This window comes from Narcine bancroftii, chromosome 7 (assembly GCF_036971445.1).
Source record: "Narcine bancroftii isolate sNarBan1 chromosome 7, sNarBan1.hap1, whole genome shotgun sequence".
Taxonomy (NCBI): domain Eukaryota; kingdom Metazoa; phylum Chordata; class Chondrichthyes; order Torpediniformes; family Narcinidae; genus Narcine; species Narcine bancroftii.
In genome coordinates, this window is record NC_091475.1 from 34,076,580 (window position 1) to 34,095,633 (window position 19,054).

General features: G+C 38.0%; 2 protein-coding genes across 2 annotated transcripts in view; one reads left to right on the forward strand and one right to left on the reverse strand.

Moving 5' to 3' along the window:
- The window catches only part of phex (phosphate regulating endopeptidase homolog, X-linked), a 128,697-nt gene extending 114,423 nt beyond the window's left edge, over positions 1-14,274 (forward strand). The window contains exon 23 of the transcript XR_011341709.1: positions 14,155-14,274. The gene's annotated coding sequence lies outside the window, so the exon portion shown is untranslated. The remainder of the gene's footprint in view (positions 1-14,154) is intronic.
- Positions 1-19,054, reverse strand: part of LOC138738726 (cullin-4A-like) — a 59,174-nt gene that overhangs the window by 9,786 nt on the left and 30,334 nt on the right. Inside the window, exons 9-17 of the mRNA XM_069889512.1 lie at positions 17,731-17,798; positions 16,648-16,766; positions 15,031-15,223; positions 12,165-12,269; positions 11,370-11,480; positions 11,170-11,255; positions 6,418-6,525; positions 4,031-4,144; positions 1,691-1,796 (exon numbers count right to left, since the gene is read on the reverse strand). Of these exons, the coding sequence (XP_069745613.1) occupies positions 1,691-1,796; positions 4,031-4,144; positions 6,418-6,525; positions 11,170-11,255; positions 11,370-11,480; positions 12,165-12,269; positions 15,031-15,223; positions 16,648-16,766; positions 17,731-17,798 (1,010 nt within the window). The remainder of the gene's footprint in view (positions 1-1,690; positions 1,797-4,030; positions 4,145-6,417; positions 6,526-11,169; positions 11,256-11,369; positions 11,481-12,164; positions 12,270-15,030; positions 15,224-16,647; positions 16,767-17,730; positions 17,799-19,054) is intronic.

Genomic DNA, 19,054 nt, shown 5'->3' on the forward strand with positions numbered 1-19,054 from the left:
CAGGGATCTGTATTGGGTCCATTGTTGTTTGTCATATACTTTAATAATCTGGATGATGGGGTGGTAAACTGGATGAGTAAATATGCAGATGATACTAAAATAGGTGGAATTGAGGATAATGAAGAAGGTTTTCAAAGATTGCAGAGAGATTTGGACTCGTTAGAAGAGTGGACTGGAAGGTGGCAGATGGAGTTTAATGCTGAGAAGTGTGAAGTGCTTCATTTTGGAAGGAATAATCAAAACAGGACACAAGTAGTAAATGGGAGGGCAATGAGGAATGCAGTGGAGCAGGAAGATCTAGGAATAATCCCTGAAGGTAGAATCTCATGTGGATAGGGTGGTGGAAAAGCCGTTTAGTATGCTAGCTTTTACCAATCAATGCAAAGAATACAAGAGTTGGGAAGTGATGTTGAGACTGTACAAGGCATTGGTGAGGCCAAATTTAGAGTACTGTGTGCAGTTCTGGTCACCAAATTATAGGAAGGATATCATCAAGGTAGAGAAAGTGCAGAGAAGATTTACGAAAATGTTACCTGGGTTTCAGCATCTAGATTACAAAGAAAGGTTGAGCAAATTGGTACTTTATTCTTTGGAGCGTAGAAGGTTGAGAGGGGATTTGATAGAGATATTTAAGATTATGAGAGGGATAGATAGAGTTGATGTGGATAGGGTTTTTCCATTGAGGGTAAGAGAGATTGTAACAAGAGGTCATGAGCTAAGAGTTAAGGGGCAAAAGTTTAGAAGTAACATGAGAGAAACTTCTTTACTCAGAGAGTGGTGGCTGTGTGGAATGAGCTTCCATGACGGAAAGGTAAATTTTGTCATTTAAGAGAAATTTGGATAGGTATATGGATGGGATGGGAATGGAGGGTTTATGGGCAGGGTGGGACAAGAGGAGAGTACAATTCATTGCGGACTAGAAGAGTCAAAATGGCCTGTTTCCGTGCTGTAATTGTTATTTGGTTAAATTAAGAAATGGAGAAATTAAAATTAATTTAACAAGATTGAATTAAATGAAAATCTTGTGCCCAATTCTTACATGACCTGAAGCAAGCTGTTTCCTAAAAGTCGTCTAAATTAACAGTGGTTGCAAAAAGGACCAATTTCAGAACAAAAAGCTTTATAAAGCTTTTAATGTTGTGTAAGCATATAAAAAGCTGTATAATGGAAATCTATTGTCAGGGTGACAGACATTAATGATTTTCCTGTTGAATTTTTAAACTCTGTCACCACCTGGTATACTATATCGTGAACCAAAAGAGGAAGCTCTCATCATGTGACTCTGGAATTTAGATCCATGAATCCTATGCAACTGCAAAGATTATCAGTTAAAATAAAACCACTAACACAAGTAACTGAGGCGACAATAATGATTGCATGTGCTGTTGGGAAAAATGTCTTCATCCCTCAGATACCAACAATCCCATCTATTCTACTTGTTCAACTCAAGCGACTTCAGTTCCCTATTCAACTTAGTTTTGCTATGAGTATCAACCAGGACAATCACTAAAGGTTGTTGGCCTTGATCTTGAACCCCAGTGCTTTTGCCATGGTCAGCTACATGTTGAGCTGCAGATTAAAATAATTTACACCTTTTACATCAGATTCAAAGGATCTAAAGTGTATTTTGAAACATTTCAAATTTGAAATTTACAGTATACCAATAAAGGAAAGATGAATATTTGCATACCTATGCCAGTTGCAGTCTTGATTTCCTCCACAGTGAACTCATTGCCCTCATTGAACATGAGCAACACCAAGGTCTGGAAAAGTGAAACCTGCAGTTCCTTTTTACCCTAGAGCACACATTGAAGAAATATAAGCCTCACTGAGAGTAAAACATAAGCAAGTTGTATTTTATGATATCCAGGCAAACAAGGTTAAGCAGATAATATACTGGAGTAGACCATTTCTCAAATTGAGTACAAAATGGCCAAGCACAACCAATAATTTCAGTTCACATGTTTATTGTGAACTCTAATTACCCTTGGGATATTTGGTGAAGATAATACCACCATTGAAGGCATTTTGTTAAGATGCCCAACTGTGAGGTACAGGAATTGCTCTACCCAAGACTGCAAGAAATCAAAGAGGGTTGTGAATCGAGTTCATACCATCAACCCCCGCCCCTCATCTTGGAAAAGCAGCCAACATATTAAAATACTCATCCCAATCCAGCCACACTCTCAGGAAGTAGATTCACAAATGTGAGATCACCACTAGATTCAAGGACAGTTTCTTTCCCACTGTTATCAGATTCCTGAATTGACCCAAAAAAGTAAAATTATGTTGCTTTTACTCAATACCAACTGATCTCACACTGTAACTTTGCACCTTTGTACTCTGTCTTACCTGTTGTACTAAGTATATGTCTACTCGCAAAACAACCTCCATCACTTCATCTTTGATACACAACAAACTTGAAATTGTGCTTCAAGGTAAGGAGTTTCAATATTGAGAAGAAGGAATGACAATATATTTCCAAGTTGGAATAGTGTGCAACTTAAAAGGGAATATTCACGTGTTTTAATTCCTAGGTGCCCATTGCTCTTGTCCTAGGTGCAGAAATTGTGGATTTAGAATGTGATTTGAAGCTTTAGCCACTGACTGCACAGCAGTCACAGTACAACAGTAGATCAGGAAGAGAATGTGCAAGGTAGATTGGTAGCTGACCATCATCTGAGAAAAATTTGCTACGTATCCAATTTTACCCATTTATGCAAATGGGATGAGCTCACATAGACAACTTGCCATTGTGGACAAATTAGTCTAAGTGTCCTTTTTTGGGCGATTTAATTCTATGACTGCATTCAGACAAGTGGAGAGCTGCAATTCAGGGGGGAGGTTGAGTAAGAGCAGTGACTAATTAGAAAGAGGATGGAAGTCAAGTCAATCAGGCAGATGAGAGCTCAGTAAAAGTCTGGGTTGAAATTTGTTGAGATGTAAACTTACAGGGACAAAGCAGAGAATGGGTAATTTGAGATCATAGGGGAAGATAGAAGGAGTAGTGAAAATATGGCAGGGAGTAGGCCAAGATGAAATAAGAGGGTAAAAAGATCCAATGTCAGAATTTACAGGTCTGATAATCTGAAGCATTAATTATGTCTCTCCTCAGATGTTGCTTAACCTGCTAAGTGTTTCCAGCATTTTCTGTTTTAAATTTCCAGCACCTTTTCAAATATAATCTTCCTTAGATACAGACACAATGACTTCAAACAGTACACCAGGCGAAGACTCACAACAATTCTATAACTGGAACAACACTTACCAAACCATTAACAATAAAAGCTTATGCAGCATTTGTTGTCTCATTTACTTATTGTCCTTGCACGTTTAATTTCTGTGTACATCAAGATCCTTCTATGCACATGTTCTCACAAAAGTATCATTTTCCATTTTCCCTACATTTCACAGAACATAGGAATAAGTCCTTCCTTCCATGACGTCTGCATCAAACATGATGCCAAATTAAACTAAACTTCTGTCGACTACGATACGTATCCCTCTATTCCCTGCATGTATCTAGAAGTATTTCATGTACTACTACAGTATATGTTAACCATCACTATCCCTTGCAGCCCAATCCAAGCACCTACAACTCTGTGTTCAAAAAAAACCCCAATCTGCATCTTGTTGCCTTTTCATTTAAACCATTCGTCTTTGCTGACTCCTGCTGTTACTGTCATTTATATTATTAATATAATTTACAAGCTTTTATTTTAAATAAGTATTAAGGTCTCTGGAGATGATGATAAATGAAGTTATAATTTTGATTGGTCGTGATCTAACAGAGTAAAAGTGTCAGCAGGCTCAATAGTCTCGCCCTTTTGTGACAAATCCATTATGTAGAGAAGCAAGATCCCATTGCTTTTTTTAAAATTGGTTTGCAAATGCAAGATGCATTTATGCTGCCAAACCATTCCATCTATCAATCTGTGGTGGGCAATTTAAGTAGGTCACTGCCTCCGTAATTTTAAAAAGGTATATGATAAAACAGTACATTTAAAAAAAAATAATGCTGAACCGTTACCTCTTTGAAATCTGCTTTCAAAACTGAGTGCCCTAATGTTGCCTGCCACTGCAGTTTTCTCCCACTGTGTTTTCCAAGGTAAAATGTCTTAAATACCTCCTGTAATTTCACCATCTGAAAAAAAAGATTTCAAAATTTAACATATTCAAGAAAGTCCAGACATCATGTTCACTTGTACCTGTGGTTTTCAGCCCACTGTTTGGACAACCAGTTAGTCCCACAGCCTTGAACATATTTTCCCCCTTGAATCTTTATCCAACTTCCTTTATAAAGTTAAATACCGAATTTACTTCCATAATTTTTTTCGATCTGCATTCCAGATCATAACTCATCTTCCACTGGATTCCTTTGCCAGTCACATTGAATCTAGGTCATTACTTCAGTCAAAAGAAATTGTTTCCTCTATCAAAGCTTTTCTACAATTTTTAAAACTTGAGTAAATTTTCCCTTCATCTTTTTGTCCTTTGGAGATATATGAATTTATCTCATCTCTTCACAGACAGTGAAGTACAAAATAAAATTCTATTTTTCTCTTTCTGTCTGACTTTCTGTCTGTTACAATGGTCCAAAAAAACCTTACCATTTTGGAATCTATCACATTTAATTTTTTTAATGATAAAAGCATGGTAGAACATCACTCTGGCCCATGAAATCAGTGTTGCCCATTATTATTTTACATATTTTTTATTTACCACATGGTAGAAACTAATTTCAGCCACTGAGACCCATGCTACTCAATGACACCCTCTAATCCCATACATTTTTGGAGGGTAGGAGGAAAGTGGAGCACCGGGAGAAATCCCACAGGTCACGAAGAGAACACACAAACTCCTTACAACCAGCGCCAGATTTGAACTCAGGGTGCTGGCACCATAATAACATTGCACTAACCATTCATTACATGCAGCATTTAAAGGACCAGTAACAGATCTTCTGATCTTCTGCCTCCATGGGATTGAGCAAAGTCTTGAAACTAGCCAAAGATATCATCATAAAAAGGCCTGTGACCAATGATCAGATCATATTTTGGACCATTGCAAGCTTTTTACTATTTTGGGAATCAGATTTCAATTAGGAAGCACAACAATTCTTCGCATTTTAAGAATCATATCTCAGATTATAGGGCTGATGGAAGCAAATAAAATAAATTTTAAAATAAGGAAAATAAAGTTAAACTCAACACAATATGGATCAATCAGCACAAGGCATTCGGTGCTGGTAGTGTCCTAACCCATACATCCTGGAAGCTAGTCAAGAGTGCACAGAAGTATTTACAAGGCATGGATGATGGGTAATACAGAATTGATGCAAAGACCAGACAAACCATCTAATCTCATCACCCAATCCTTCCACTCCTCTTTCCCCTTGTAATTATTATCATTCTGCAATTACTTTGATGTTATTTACCACAACAGCATCTTCCTGTGGAGTTTCACATTTTCATTGCTTGACAACTTTCTCCTGAATTCCTAAAGTTTATTAATAAACTTCATAGCCTCTCACCATCCCTTGCTTATAGAAACACCCTCTACTTGACTACCTTTTATCTGATTCATGAAGTCTGCAGAAAACTACAGAAGGTAGCAAACATAACCTGGACATAATTACAAGCTCAAATTCAATCCATGGAAGAGATCTCTGCAAGATGCTGCTTCAAGAAGGCAGCCAACATCTTAAAAGGCCCCCATCACCTAGATCACAATCTCTTCTAACAGCTGCCTTCGGTCAGAAGGTACAGAAGACTGAAGACATGCATCTTGAGGTTCAAAAACATTTTCTTTACAACAGCTATCAGTCTTTTGAACCTTGCCTTGGTTCACTAACCATGAACTGCACTGACATCACATAAAGGACTGTCTGCACTATTGTAATGCCACATTTGTTTGTTTCACTATGGTAACTGTAAATATTATCTGTATTAATTATTTCTTTTGCATTTATTATTCCTTTAATTTAATGTTTTCTGCTGTCATGGATGTCACCTAATTATAGTTCAAAAAGCCAATCTCCTTTAAGCAAATTCACCTTTACATCCTTACCATTTATACTCTAAATTTTCCTGTTCAAACACTGATAGCATTTCTTGAATTCTCATTTATGTTTTCTACCAGTCCTATCTCATACACTTTGTTTTTCATTTTATTTCTTATTTCCTCTCTGATCTTTCTGTGATCAATCTGGTGCTCACTTTTGTAAATAAACTAGCATCCATCATAAGCTGCAACACATAATGAAGTCCATTTGTCAATTTTGCAAGTTTATTAACATCTTCCTCATTAATCATAAACTCATCTTAAATTTCCTTGGTGCAGGGTGTGGCATCTACCGATAGCTCTTAACTAACTGTATTAAATCAGGGCAACAAATGTTGATAAGACCAAACGTACCTCAGCAGGCAGATGAATTTCCATGGGTGTGTATGTTGGCCAATATCCCATTGTCAGAATGTTGACTGTAAGGTCTATCCTACTGGGATCATTCTGATTTTGGATATACTGAAGATAAGGAAAAATTGCATATTAGAGGAATATGTAGAAACAACAAGGTGAATGCACCACATGAAAAAAGTCTTTTTTGAAAATAAAAAAGGATTAAACCAGCAGGTTATCAATGAACAAATCAGATGAAATCCTTGGAATGAGCATTGTATAATATCCTTGGCAGCAGTGAATGGAGTGAAGATTTATAATTATTTGCCTCTGCCCAAAGTACAAGGGAGCTTTAGTCTTGTCTGGAAGCTTGTACTTAACCTCAAATCTTTCCCAAGAAATGCTAGCAAATCCTGTACTTGCCTTTGAATTTGAGTTAAAATACGGTCTCAATCAAGGTGCACTATTTACATGGGTCACACATAGTAAAATGCAACCCTGAATCTATCCTGGGTTCATAGAATTTTATTAACTATTTCTAACAAAACAACCAATGTCATAGGAAACTTTCATTCGAGTTTGCAATGTATCATTTTCTTAAATTATGAAGCAAACTGATTTGTTCAAGCCAGAGTTGTCCTGAGAAATAGGTGAAAACAGAGAGCTGGCTGAGGTTCAGGGACAACAAGCTTCTGACTAGGAGCAAAAATAGAGTTTGAGTAGAGGGCTGCAGGCATCCATCTTGTATCATTGATATGCCTTTGGAATTGACAGTGCATTTGCTGTTGTGCTGCTTTCTTCACATAGGTATCAAACCAGGAGCCATGCACTCAAAAAATGCATGCTAATTAGGCCACATTGCACAAGTGGGACCAAGAATAAGCACACCCAATAAAGAAAACACATTAAGGACAGCAGAATTAGCGCAATTACAAATCTGCCACTGTAAGGGGTTTGTACATTTTCCCATGACTGTCTGGGTTTCCTCTGAGTGTTCTGGTTTCCTCCCATGTTCCAAACATGTACAGGGTTGGTAGGTTGATTGTTCACCTGGGTGTATTTGGGTGGCATGGGCTAAATGACTGGAAGGGCCTGCTATCATGTGCTTTAAAAATTTAAAGCTCTGGCAAAAATCCCAGGAACTGCAGGGCAAAAATAGATGCAGCTGCCAACAAAGATCACAAGATAAAGGAACAGAAGTAGGCCATTTGCCCCATTGAGCCTCCTCCTCAAATCCACCTTGAAGAAAACTGTTCTCACATCTAGTTCCAAATTCCAGCCTTTTCCCGTTACGAATGGAGCGTACCAAGCAGCAACGGACAATGAACCAGACAGTGTTTAATTTTAAAACACTAATTTTATTTCTAACTCAAACTATTCCCAGCTATGCACAGGTGTTGCATGTGTGTGTGTGTGTCTGTGGATGTGTGTTATACCTAAACCATTACAGCTCATGCCAAAATCTAGAAAGTTACTTCAAAGTTCAGTCTTTCAAATTCAGTGTTGAAGCACAGGCCTTTGAAATTTGATGCCCAGAATTAATGTTGAACTGATGGCAAGACTGGAGTTGTGGCTGCTACACTCAAATTCCTCTTGCATTGCCTTTGAAGAAATATCCATCCACACGAGCTGTAGTCATAACACTCCTGGTCCTTTCGTAGGCAAGACTTGAACTGGGTGGCCTCCATAAAGCTTTCAAGACCCTGGCACTGGTCTCTCCAAGTAATTTCACTGCTAGTCACAATTAGAATGAAGTAGTCTCTCCAAGTGACCTCCAATGTTAGGCACAATCAAAATGGAGCGCTTTGCTTCCCAAAAGACCCTCTTGGCACAGGTCAATCCACCAAAAAAGACCAGACATTCACAGAGCATGCTTTGCTCCGAATTCCATAAAAATGGCTGGCTACAAGAGCTGCTTTCAAAAGGTGTTTTCTCTTCAGCAGTCAGAATGGTTCTCCCTTTTGCAAAATCACAATGTCTTTGCAAATGTATTGAATTCTGGAACAGACTGTGATAAGCCTTCCCTTAGTTCTTCCAATGTATTGAATTATCATAGTTAAATGTTAACTATGTCCATTCAGTCCCTCATGTCAATACTACCCCTTAGTGATAATCCCATTTTACTAAAACTGGAGCTCCTACTACCCCTTATCCCTTGATACCCCAACTAATTAGATACCTATCAATCTCCCCCTTAAATTCCCCCAGTGATCTGGCCTCCACAGCTGTAAATTACCAAAAGAATTGGAGACCAAATCAGAAAAAAAAACAGCAAAAGGTACTAAAGGCTCACGAAGCACCTCTCCTTAGGAGGACAACTGATAATTCACCCTAGAAAAAGCTATTAACTGCTGGGAACAGGTGCTGATGCTTACGAACCAGACATAACTTAGATTTCAACACAGTAAAAGCAGCCAAAGCTATGTACTACATTATTTGCCAGAGTGGAATGTTGCTGATGCTATCTAGGCTGTCAGCTGTCAATATCTTTATCAATATGTTAGTAGCCAAAAATTCCATATCCACCTGGCAGATAAAATCAAGTGCCATGCTAAAATGGCCTGCAAAATAATAAAGGACCATATCCTGTCACTAATCCTTGTACTAGCGATGACCTAAGACCAGTGTGCAAATTTGATTTCAGAAACTTTCACATGATCTTTCTCCCTGGAGTTGGAAGGCTGCACACCAACTTGTGAAGTAGCACTAGCTCTGTGAATAATCCTATTATCTCCATATTCCACCAATTCTACTTCAGGACATAGAATCCCTCCAATTTAACATTTGTTTGCATACTCTAATCCATGTTTAATCATCGTATCAAGGAAGCACATTTAGATTGAGCGCTCAAAGTCTCGCCAACAGAATACTGTTCAATTCCTTGTGTAAAAGTCTATCTACAATCCTATGGGAACAAGCAGCAGCACAGTTACTTTACTCTTTTCAATGTCTTGCAATGAATAACAGGTGAGATGTCATGATGAATATTTATGACCTCTCTATTTTTGTATGATCTCTTTTTAATGCAATAAAGTATACTATCCGTGAATGGTTATAGTATTGTAATTTTTTTAGCCGTTTTGTAGATTTTTTTTAAAAAATGCCCGTGGAAGGATTTTGGGCATATGCACATTCTATAATGTATATAATCAATTAACTCGATCATTATTTATTGTATTCTAATTCACAACTACCAGGACCACACTATTGAATATGTACCATTGAGCCCTTCAGGAACTGTGTGGAGAAATGCATTTCAGAAGGACATCAGTGATTGGTGGAGTGAAAGTTGAATGGGTGTTTCATGGAAGATGCCTTTCAGGAATTTTTAGGGGTCAACTTACACAAAAGACAGCGGGTTGTACTTTTTGATTTAAACAGTAGCAGCAAGCACAGCTTTCTATATGTATACCCAACGGATGTGGTAATTTATTATTGACTACTACACATTTATTTAGCACATATTGATGCTTAATGTCAAACACTTCTTATACTATTGAATACGTAGCAAGTTATAACATTCTCTGTTGCATTTAAAATGCCATAGAATACATAAGCAATTGCTATGTTCAAATAGCAGTACATTTTAAAACATAATAATTGTGCACTGACCTTGTTGTGTCAGCAGATTATCACCTATGTGAGCGGATAGATACACTAATCTGTACCCAAGGCAAGGATGATAGAGGAGAGGAAATCATACTTCTTTCTTATGCCATCTGCTGCCCTCTGTGATAAGCCTTCCCTCAGTTCTTCCAATGTATTGAATTATCACTGGGCTGTACTTTGTGCTTGTCTGAAATGTTAACTATGACCATTCAGTCCCTCATGTCTATACTATCCCTTACAGTGATAATCCCATTTTACTAAAATTGGAGCTCCTAATACCCCTTATCCCTTGATACCCCAGCTAATTAGATACCTATCAATCTCCCCCTTAAATTCCCCCAGTGATCTGGCCTCCACGGCTGTAAATTACCAAAAGAATTGGAGACCAAATCAGAAAAAAAAACCAGCTAAAGGTTCTAAAGGCTCATGAAGCACCTCTCCTTGGGAGGACAACCGGATAATTCACCCTAGAAAAAGCTACTAATTGTGGGGCAGGGAATGTTTGCTGACATCAGGAATCAGGATAATCAAGTTCATTTATGCCAGGGCCCATGGTTAAACAGTCAGCTGGTTCACATTACATTTCTAGGTTTGTGATGATGAACTAGAGGATTGGCTGGATGCTCAGGATTCAAAGTCCTTCATGGCAGGTGTGGAATTTAAATTCAATTCACTGAATGTATTCTGTAATTTATTATGAAACCATCTGCTGGGTTTATTGTGAATCCCTTCTGATTTATTAACGTCCTTTAGTGAAGGAAATCTAATGCACTTGCCCTGCAATTAACTCCAGATTCTTAAACGAAATGGCCTAGCAAGCCACTCAATTATAGGAGATTAATGCTGACCTTGTCAGCAACATCTGCATCACTTGAATGAACAAGCTGGAAAATAATTAGGGAACACAGCAGATCAAGGGAGTAGGGAGGAGTCAGGACAAAAGTGATCAGAAATTAAAAATAAAGATACAGCATGGTAACAGGCTTTTCTGTCTAATGAACATATGATGGCCAATTACATGTGACCAATTAACCTACTAACCCAGACATCTTTGGAATGTGGAAGGAAACCGGAGTACCTGGAGGAAACCCATATAGTCACAGGGACAATGGCAGATTCGAACCACAATTCCCCCAAAAATTTACAACACTGCAAGATTACCTGCTTAAACTGGACCATGATGTCTTTTGAAAGTTCCATGTCTTTAAACATCCCTTCAAGCTTGCTGGTGAATGCAGCACCACATTCTACAGAGACAAAGCAAGATCTGGTCACAAAAGTGCAAGCATTTTACATATGCATGGGTTCTTAAGCATAGAACAAGACAATATCAGAACTGAGCAGTGCCCACATAGACGTACCATGTTTAAGTTTGGATAGCATTGATTTCTCAGCATCCACAGAAGCACTTTTTCCCACCAGCAGGCGTTTTGCCAAATCCTTCTTATAGAAGGCCTCAAAAACATCTTTTCCTTTTGAAGAGAAAGAAAACAAATTGAGCTCTGGATACTGATCACATGTTGGCAATGTGTCATTTCCCTAATTGCCTTCCCTTTCTACACTCAATATCCTGGACTAGTAAATGTCAGAGATTATAAATTCAAACCTAGAGATGAGATGCTACATGCCAAAATGCTCTGTGAGCTTTTAAACAGTTATTAAAGAACAAAAACAACTTTGCTCATTCATGCCTTTAAGGAAGGAAATCTGCTGTCCTGGTCCATCTCCGTGCAAATCCAGTTCCAAAAACAACATGGTTGACAACATACTGCACACAAAAGCAGTGGTGCCAGCAGTGCTCAACAATCCCTTTCACTACTATGGATGAGCAATAAATGCTGACTTTCCCAGTGATGCCCACGTATCAAGAATAAATTGAAAACTTACTGTAATGAAGCAAGAGTCAGTTCGCTATGCTTATATAGGAGTGATATGAATAACATGGCTAAAAAAAATCTTCAGCTGTATTTTAAACAAAATGCTTTCAAATCAAGAACACAGGGAAAGGGGAATCTTCTTGATAATTCGAGCACTAGCAGGAGTCACTTTTTTTTCCCCCAGAAGAGCAATTTATTCTCTTCCTTGGTAACTAATACTGAAGTTCAAAAATAAACCTAGAGGATTCCTAATACAAATGTAAATCAACAAGAGCTCACCATGAATGAACCTAAATATGATCATAATTTTATCCAGCATTCTCTCCAGTTCTTCATCTGTTGCTTCTTTGTTACCAGCTCGTAATTTGGAATCAACATACTTGGCTATAAACAAATTAAATCAAATTAAAAGACGTTGACACCATAAAGCACTTGAAAATTTGACAGCATGTGAAAGATTTATTTTAAGCATTAGTAAAGCTCAATGGCCTGCTTTCTCTTTAGCTCAGTAATTAAGATTGTGCAGGAATGCACAGACAATGTGGTTGAAAAGACTGCTTTCCGAGATTTGTCAAGAGAGAAAGGATTCCAGGAATTGAGAAATTCATGGGGCAGGATCAATGTGACTGAATCGTCTTTGCCAAAAGGCAGGGTGGGGAGAGGTAAAGATAGAAACTCATAGACAAATGCAGTTCATTGTTGATATTAGTGGCTGGAATTTCACTGTAAACTAAACGTGGAACTAGGAAAGAGTTCACAATCATTCATAATCTGAAAAGAGCTTTGTATTGTGCAAACATATTGAAATGTTCAATTAGTAAAAATTTCATGTTGAGAGAAATTATTAGGGTTATTTAGAGAGAGTTTTTCAGCATGGAAACAAGCCCTTCAGCCCAACTTGTCCATACAGACCAAGTTGTCTAGCCATGCAAGTCCCATTTGCCTGTGTTGTGCAATAAACCGTTTTGTCCTTGTACTTGTCCAAATGCCTTTTAAACACTGATATACCATTTTCCCTGGAAGCTCACTCCATACACCCAGCATCTCAGGATTCTCTCTCATCTTTTCCGCCAAAACTATCTCATGCACCCTTTTATCCCCATGATTTTCCTCTTGAGGAAAATACTTCTTCAGAGGTTAAGTTTCTCCCAGCTCTTGTACATGACATATACCTCATTTTTTTCTTGTCCAGTGTCATATCTCTTGTCATCTCAAGTTCCCAACTCCTGTAATATGCTGGCCAGGACCTCAACTTTAAAAGCCCCGCTAGTTACAAGATTCTATCTACCTGCAAAGAGCATAAATATAAATTTATTGTCTATTTATATGTAGCTCTTTGAAGGAACTTCATTGAAGTCATCCAAACTCACACAGGAAGATATCAGGGCAGTCGCCCAAAGTATTCATTATAATAGGTTTTGAGGAGCATCTGAAGGATGGAAAGAAAAGCAGAGCTGATGGCCTTGTTAGGCAAAGACATGGCCATCAGTAATAAAATATTCAATTCAGTGGTGAATAAGACATCAGAAATGTTGGAACAAGAGCCCAGGAGGCATTTTTAAATAACAATGAAATTCTTTTAAATCAAGGCTCATCAGTGTGCATTACCAGTCATAAATGATCAGGTCCTGGATTTTAGGATAATGGGCATGAATACTTTGCATGCCCTCAAATTTTATAAAGGATTACACATGGGAGACTGGCTAGGAATATTCTTGGAATAGTTAGATCTGGAGAAAACAAAAATATGGTTTCAACAGCAGTCAAGCAGAAGCATGAACAGAATCAGTGGATGTTATGGAGGGAAGTCTGAGCAGTCACTGGAATCTATAGTTCAAACAGGACAGCTTAGCTGAGAACAGTTTGCTTGAGCCTCAAATTTGCTTTGAGAGAGTAGGATGGAGTAATAGCTAGGAGTGGAGTTAGGGACAGAGGCAGGAGGTGACAGCATTGGACTTTCCAATATTCAGAAAGAACAAGCATTTGCCTATCTTGTACTGAATGTTGGACAAGCAGATCAACAATTTCCAGACTGTGGAAGAGTTGAGCAAGATAAACAGGCCAAGATCATCCACAAATTAATTTGCACTCAATCTCAGATCATGCTCCTACTCAGTACCTCCATGGAGATGGGTGTTGGCAATCTCCACTCTATAACCCTCCTGTGAGGCAATACAGTCAATCAGACCTCGGGCAGCAGATCTCAAATTCAGCTTCAGTGAGATGTTTAGATTGGCCATTGCCTAACCGCCAATCTGTTTCTGCACAGATGTGGAAGCCAAAGATATACTGAGTACCCGAGGGCAGCGGCTCCTGACAGAACCACTAGCTACACCAGAATTCAATCGAGCTCATCAAAATTTTAGAAATACTGCAGGTAAGGAAGCAGGCGCTCTTCCACTTCCTTCAACTCACCTACCACCATTAGATAAAACAGGGCACATAACTTCTGGTTATGTGATTGGCACTGCCCATAAACACTTGCATGCAGCGAAGGGGTAAAATGAACAGAAACTAAAAACACAACTAAAAATGTACAACTGACCCACTCTGCAACACAATTCAACAGTTCCTATTTGGAAAATAAATGACAAGTACTCAACACTGGAGCTGCAGCAGGTGCAGGATGGAGGCCATCAATTTAAACAAGCAGCATTCTTGTTGCTTTTTGCTCACTTTGCGAAACTTCTGACTCCCTTAGGCCCCTGGAAGTAGGGTCTGCAAAGGTTTGTCATCATTTTGACAACAATGCCGTGAGAGTTGGACCAACATAAATGAAGCCATCCTTAGGCCAACTTAATAGACAGAGGCTCAAATCAAAAAGAGGACTTGGGTGAGGCTTGAAAGTAGAAATATGCCCAAAAGAGATGTTTTAACTATTCAAAGTCAAAATGGCTGCGACTTCTGGTGAACATGGTGACGATTTCCATCATTTTTGTTTTGGATGAATTGATTTGAGATTTTATGTTGCCATTATCTTCCACCGTGGAAGATAACACTCATCACAATATCACGAAGGTCAAATCAGAAAGGGTAAAAAGAAATAATAAAAACTTTCAATTCTCATAACACAAGTGTCACAAACAAATAGCATCAGTTTGCTATAGTTAATAAATCACCTTGTTACAAAAATAATCTTTCATACCTATCAATTCAGCAGGCTTGTTTGGCCTTTTGTTGATAAATGTTTCAAAGGCTTCTTTCATTGCATTGACAAACTTTTCATTTTTTAAAAAGCATACTTCGATGACATTGTCTACTTTGTCTTTAAAGTCCAGCAGTTCCTCAACCATCGTTTTATCTTTTTCAGGATTAACCACAATTGTAGTGCCAAAAGTCTGTAAGGAAAATTCCACTTTATAACAGAGAGAAAATAAAAACAAGTGCCCATAAAACTGAGCGGCCAGCTTTAGCAGACAACATGCTAAAGCATGTGCTGAACATCCATGTATCTTTAGATAGTGGTTTGAAAGCCCCTGGAAGCAATTAGTGCGACAAGACCTTATGAAATGTCATGATGACCTGCCACAACACTTGACACCTTTTATAGGACAAACTCCTGTGTCTGCACCAGTGTGGACTTTATCTTTTTACCAGCTTCAAAAGCTGCTATCCCACATGACTACTGCCTGCAAAAACTGTAAAAAAAGGGCTCCAATTCAAAGTTCCACCAAGACAGAATAAATGTTTCAACCATCCTCAATAGAAGGGAACTGCAACAACCTTTTGATCTCCAAGGAAAATAAAACATCCTTCACATCCTCTGGGAAAACTGGAATACCTTTTCCCAACATTGCACAGAAAAAAAGTTTGGAAATTTTCAGATCTGAAAATAAACACAGAAACAGAACTAAATGCTTTGGTTCAATAATTTTTCACTGGAACTGGATTATATTAGAAATTAAGAACAATTGCAGAAAGAGGGAGGGTCAGAGAAATCAAAAGGTGAGAGGGTGACAGGCAGAAGAAACTAACAGTAAGAGGGTGGTAAAGGCAGAACAACAACTCAGGTTGGAAGAAAAAGGAAACAAACAGAAATGCTGAACATGTGTGCCTTCTGGCGAGAATGGTTGATAAACTCAGGTTATTTGAATTCAATATTGATCTTTGTAGGTCCAACTGAAAGGTGACATGCTGTTATTTTGGGATGGCATAAGAGAGTTAAGACAAAGGTCAGAATGGAATTGATAGGAAAAATCATGCAACAATCCACTGAGATCTCATGGTCTACTCCATGTGAAGTGTCCTACAAGGTGATCACCTAATCTGCCCCAGTTCAGAAAAGAGAATTTCATAAAATCTAACAGAAGACACTGAGTTGAAATTGGTGCATCACCACATCCACTTGGGGCCTGACGTTGATAGATTAGTCCACACATTTTGCTGACCGACAACAAATCTATAGAGCATAATAAAACGTAACAGGCACAGTAGAACATGATGAAAAAGAGGCTTCCATGTTTTCCTCTTTAAATGAAAAAAAAACATTTATTTCTACTGTGTTAAGTCTACAGATATCAATTTACCATCAGTCAAAATAATTTATTTAATTGCAAAGGCACTTTGAACAGAACTTCACTCTTGCTGTTAAAGTTAAACAAATTACGGCTGTGTTGTTTAATTTCAAGTGCATTAAAGTATCATTGATGACAGCCCAGAGCTTTGTTTATTTGATATCCGACTGCTAATAAATGCAACTTTTAGTTGAACAAATAGGACCAGTTACCTCAAAATGACCAAATTATATCAAAACTTAAAATACCTTGATATATTCATTCCAGTGCTGCAAAAGGACCTGCAGTCCACCTTTAACCCTGCTGAACAGCTGATAAAGTAAAGTGAGATCAGCTACTCTGTTCTCATCAAGCAGATGACTGAGACCTAAAACAAGAGGCAAAGACAAAGCTGCACATAACTAAAAAACACGCAACTTTTCCATCAATTTTTCTAAACAGCTCACCAGACAGTAGAGACCAGAGGTTCAGAACCAGAGAGGTGGAAGGATTCATAAAAGGAATTCCAAATGGTAGGGGTTAGGCACATGCAACAATGGTGGGATAAAACTGAAGAAAGGCAGAACCACTAGGAACAGAGATTGCTACAAAGCAGGGCACATAGGAAGCATTGAAGCCTTAAAGGTAATTAGGCATTCGTCCACATGAAAGATAATTATAAAGGTTCAGTATTAGAGAATGGGAGTCAATGGTGTTGAATGATTAGTATCATGGACCAGTTCTGGATCAGTGTAAACTGATGAAGATTGTGGATAGGAGGATGGCCAATAAAATGTGATTTTAAAAGGGATTTTACTTGCACAGCCAATGGATGAATGGAGAATAAGATGGAAACATATGAAAACAGTTGTTTTATTACCAAATATGGGAGTGAAAACTTGTCTATCTGGAGGAAGACAGTGAACAGCCTGGAAAGTTTAGCAGAATGTAGAGATGACATGACGGTTGGCACAGGCAGGTGGCATGGGCTAGATAATAGCATGACCTCATAATAACAAAGCCCAAGAGTTTGGAACAGTGGTTCTCAACCTTTTTTTCTCCACTCACATCCCACCTTAAGTAATCCCAAATGAACCACAGAGCATCTATGTCATCCTATGCCATAGGATTACTTAAGATGGCATGTGAGTGAAAACAAAAAGGTTGAAAACCACTGGTTTAGAAACACCGAACGGAAAAAAAATCAAGTAAAAATACAGCAATAAAATCAACAGAATTTTCAAAGTGGTGAAGATTAGAAAAAGTAGTGTAAATGAACTTCAAAGCCAGGATTTGTTTAACTAATATGACAAAATTGAATAGGTTTATTCTTTAGCCTTGGATTCTTTTACCTTTTTGAAGAATAGCTGTCAGATGTTCACCAAGGAGTTGCTTCTCAACACTGGCAACCAACCATTTTCTGAAAAATTACAAATATGCCACTTTTAATCACATAAACAATCCGCACATGACAGAAACTTTGCAGCAATTAACTATTGCCACGGAAGCGAGTGCAGGCAGGGAAAGGGGGCTGAAACGTAGCATCACGAGATCCAATCAGATCAAGAATAAAATCAGCACCAAATAAAAAAAGTGGGAGCAGCATGTGTAAAAAACAAAGTTTTTGAACAAAACCATGACTGACAGGAATCGAAGTGAATAATTTAAACAGCTGGTACACCAAGATCAAAGACAGACAATTTTCGACTCAGTCATCAACAGAAAACCAAAATGAAGATTTTTGTGCTGATGTTTTATAATTTATAGATTCTAACTACAGGTTGTAGCACAAGTATTTATCTTATTTGTCTGCTTAATGATTGGAGTGAGGAGCTTGTATCTGCTGCAGCCTTTCCGATGATAATTTGCCATGGAGTGATTATTCTTAGTGAGCGTGCCACACTCTTAGGAACTTTTAGCTATGTGATAACATGGTAAATTGTGTTCAGAAACTTGTATACATCAGATTCATTCCAATGTCGTAATGTCTTTGAATAGAGATAGAAAATCAGAGTACAAAAGCTTGGGCTTGTGAAGGACAGGGGCACAATGACCATTCAATTGAGAGCACTGAGTGGTGTCAAAGTGTAAAGCTTATCATGTGATTGCATTTGCTACTTTAATAGCCAGGAGGAAATGTAAAGACTCTAAACCACTTACTACGTTTCAATGGTTTTCCCTAACGATAGCATATTTAAATTTAGAAAAAATTAGAAGTAATACTGTTGAAGAAACATGGAGGCCATTTATTCAACATTTTCATATGTAAATTGATCCTTTCTGAATCTTTTTCAACTTTTTTTGTGAGTGCAGAGGAGTAGAATTAACCACAAAATAATTGTTTAACCACTGAAACATGGTACCCCAACTTTTGTTTTTTTTTGTTTCTTAGTTATGGGGACACTTTTGTAATAAAATTTAATTCCTTTTCATGTTTGGCCTTTTAGAGATTTGGAGGCTCAGTTTACACATGTTGCCTGATGTCTGTTTGTATATGTTAACTGTTGTTTATGCAATCCCGATCTCTTTGAATCATTTTTATGTTTATTAATCTGAAATGTAATAAAATAAAATTGGGGGGAAAGAGTTTCCAACCTCCCTCCTCACCTTTCTTTATACAACCCTCCTACAGTGGTACCATTGGCAAATTTGTAGATGGTGTTATTGTCATACCGA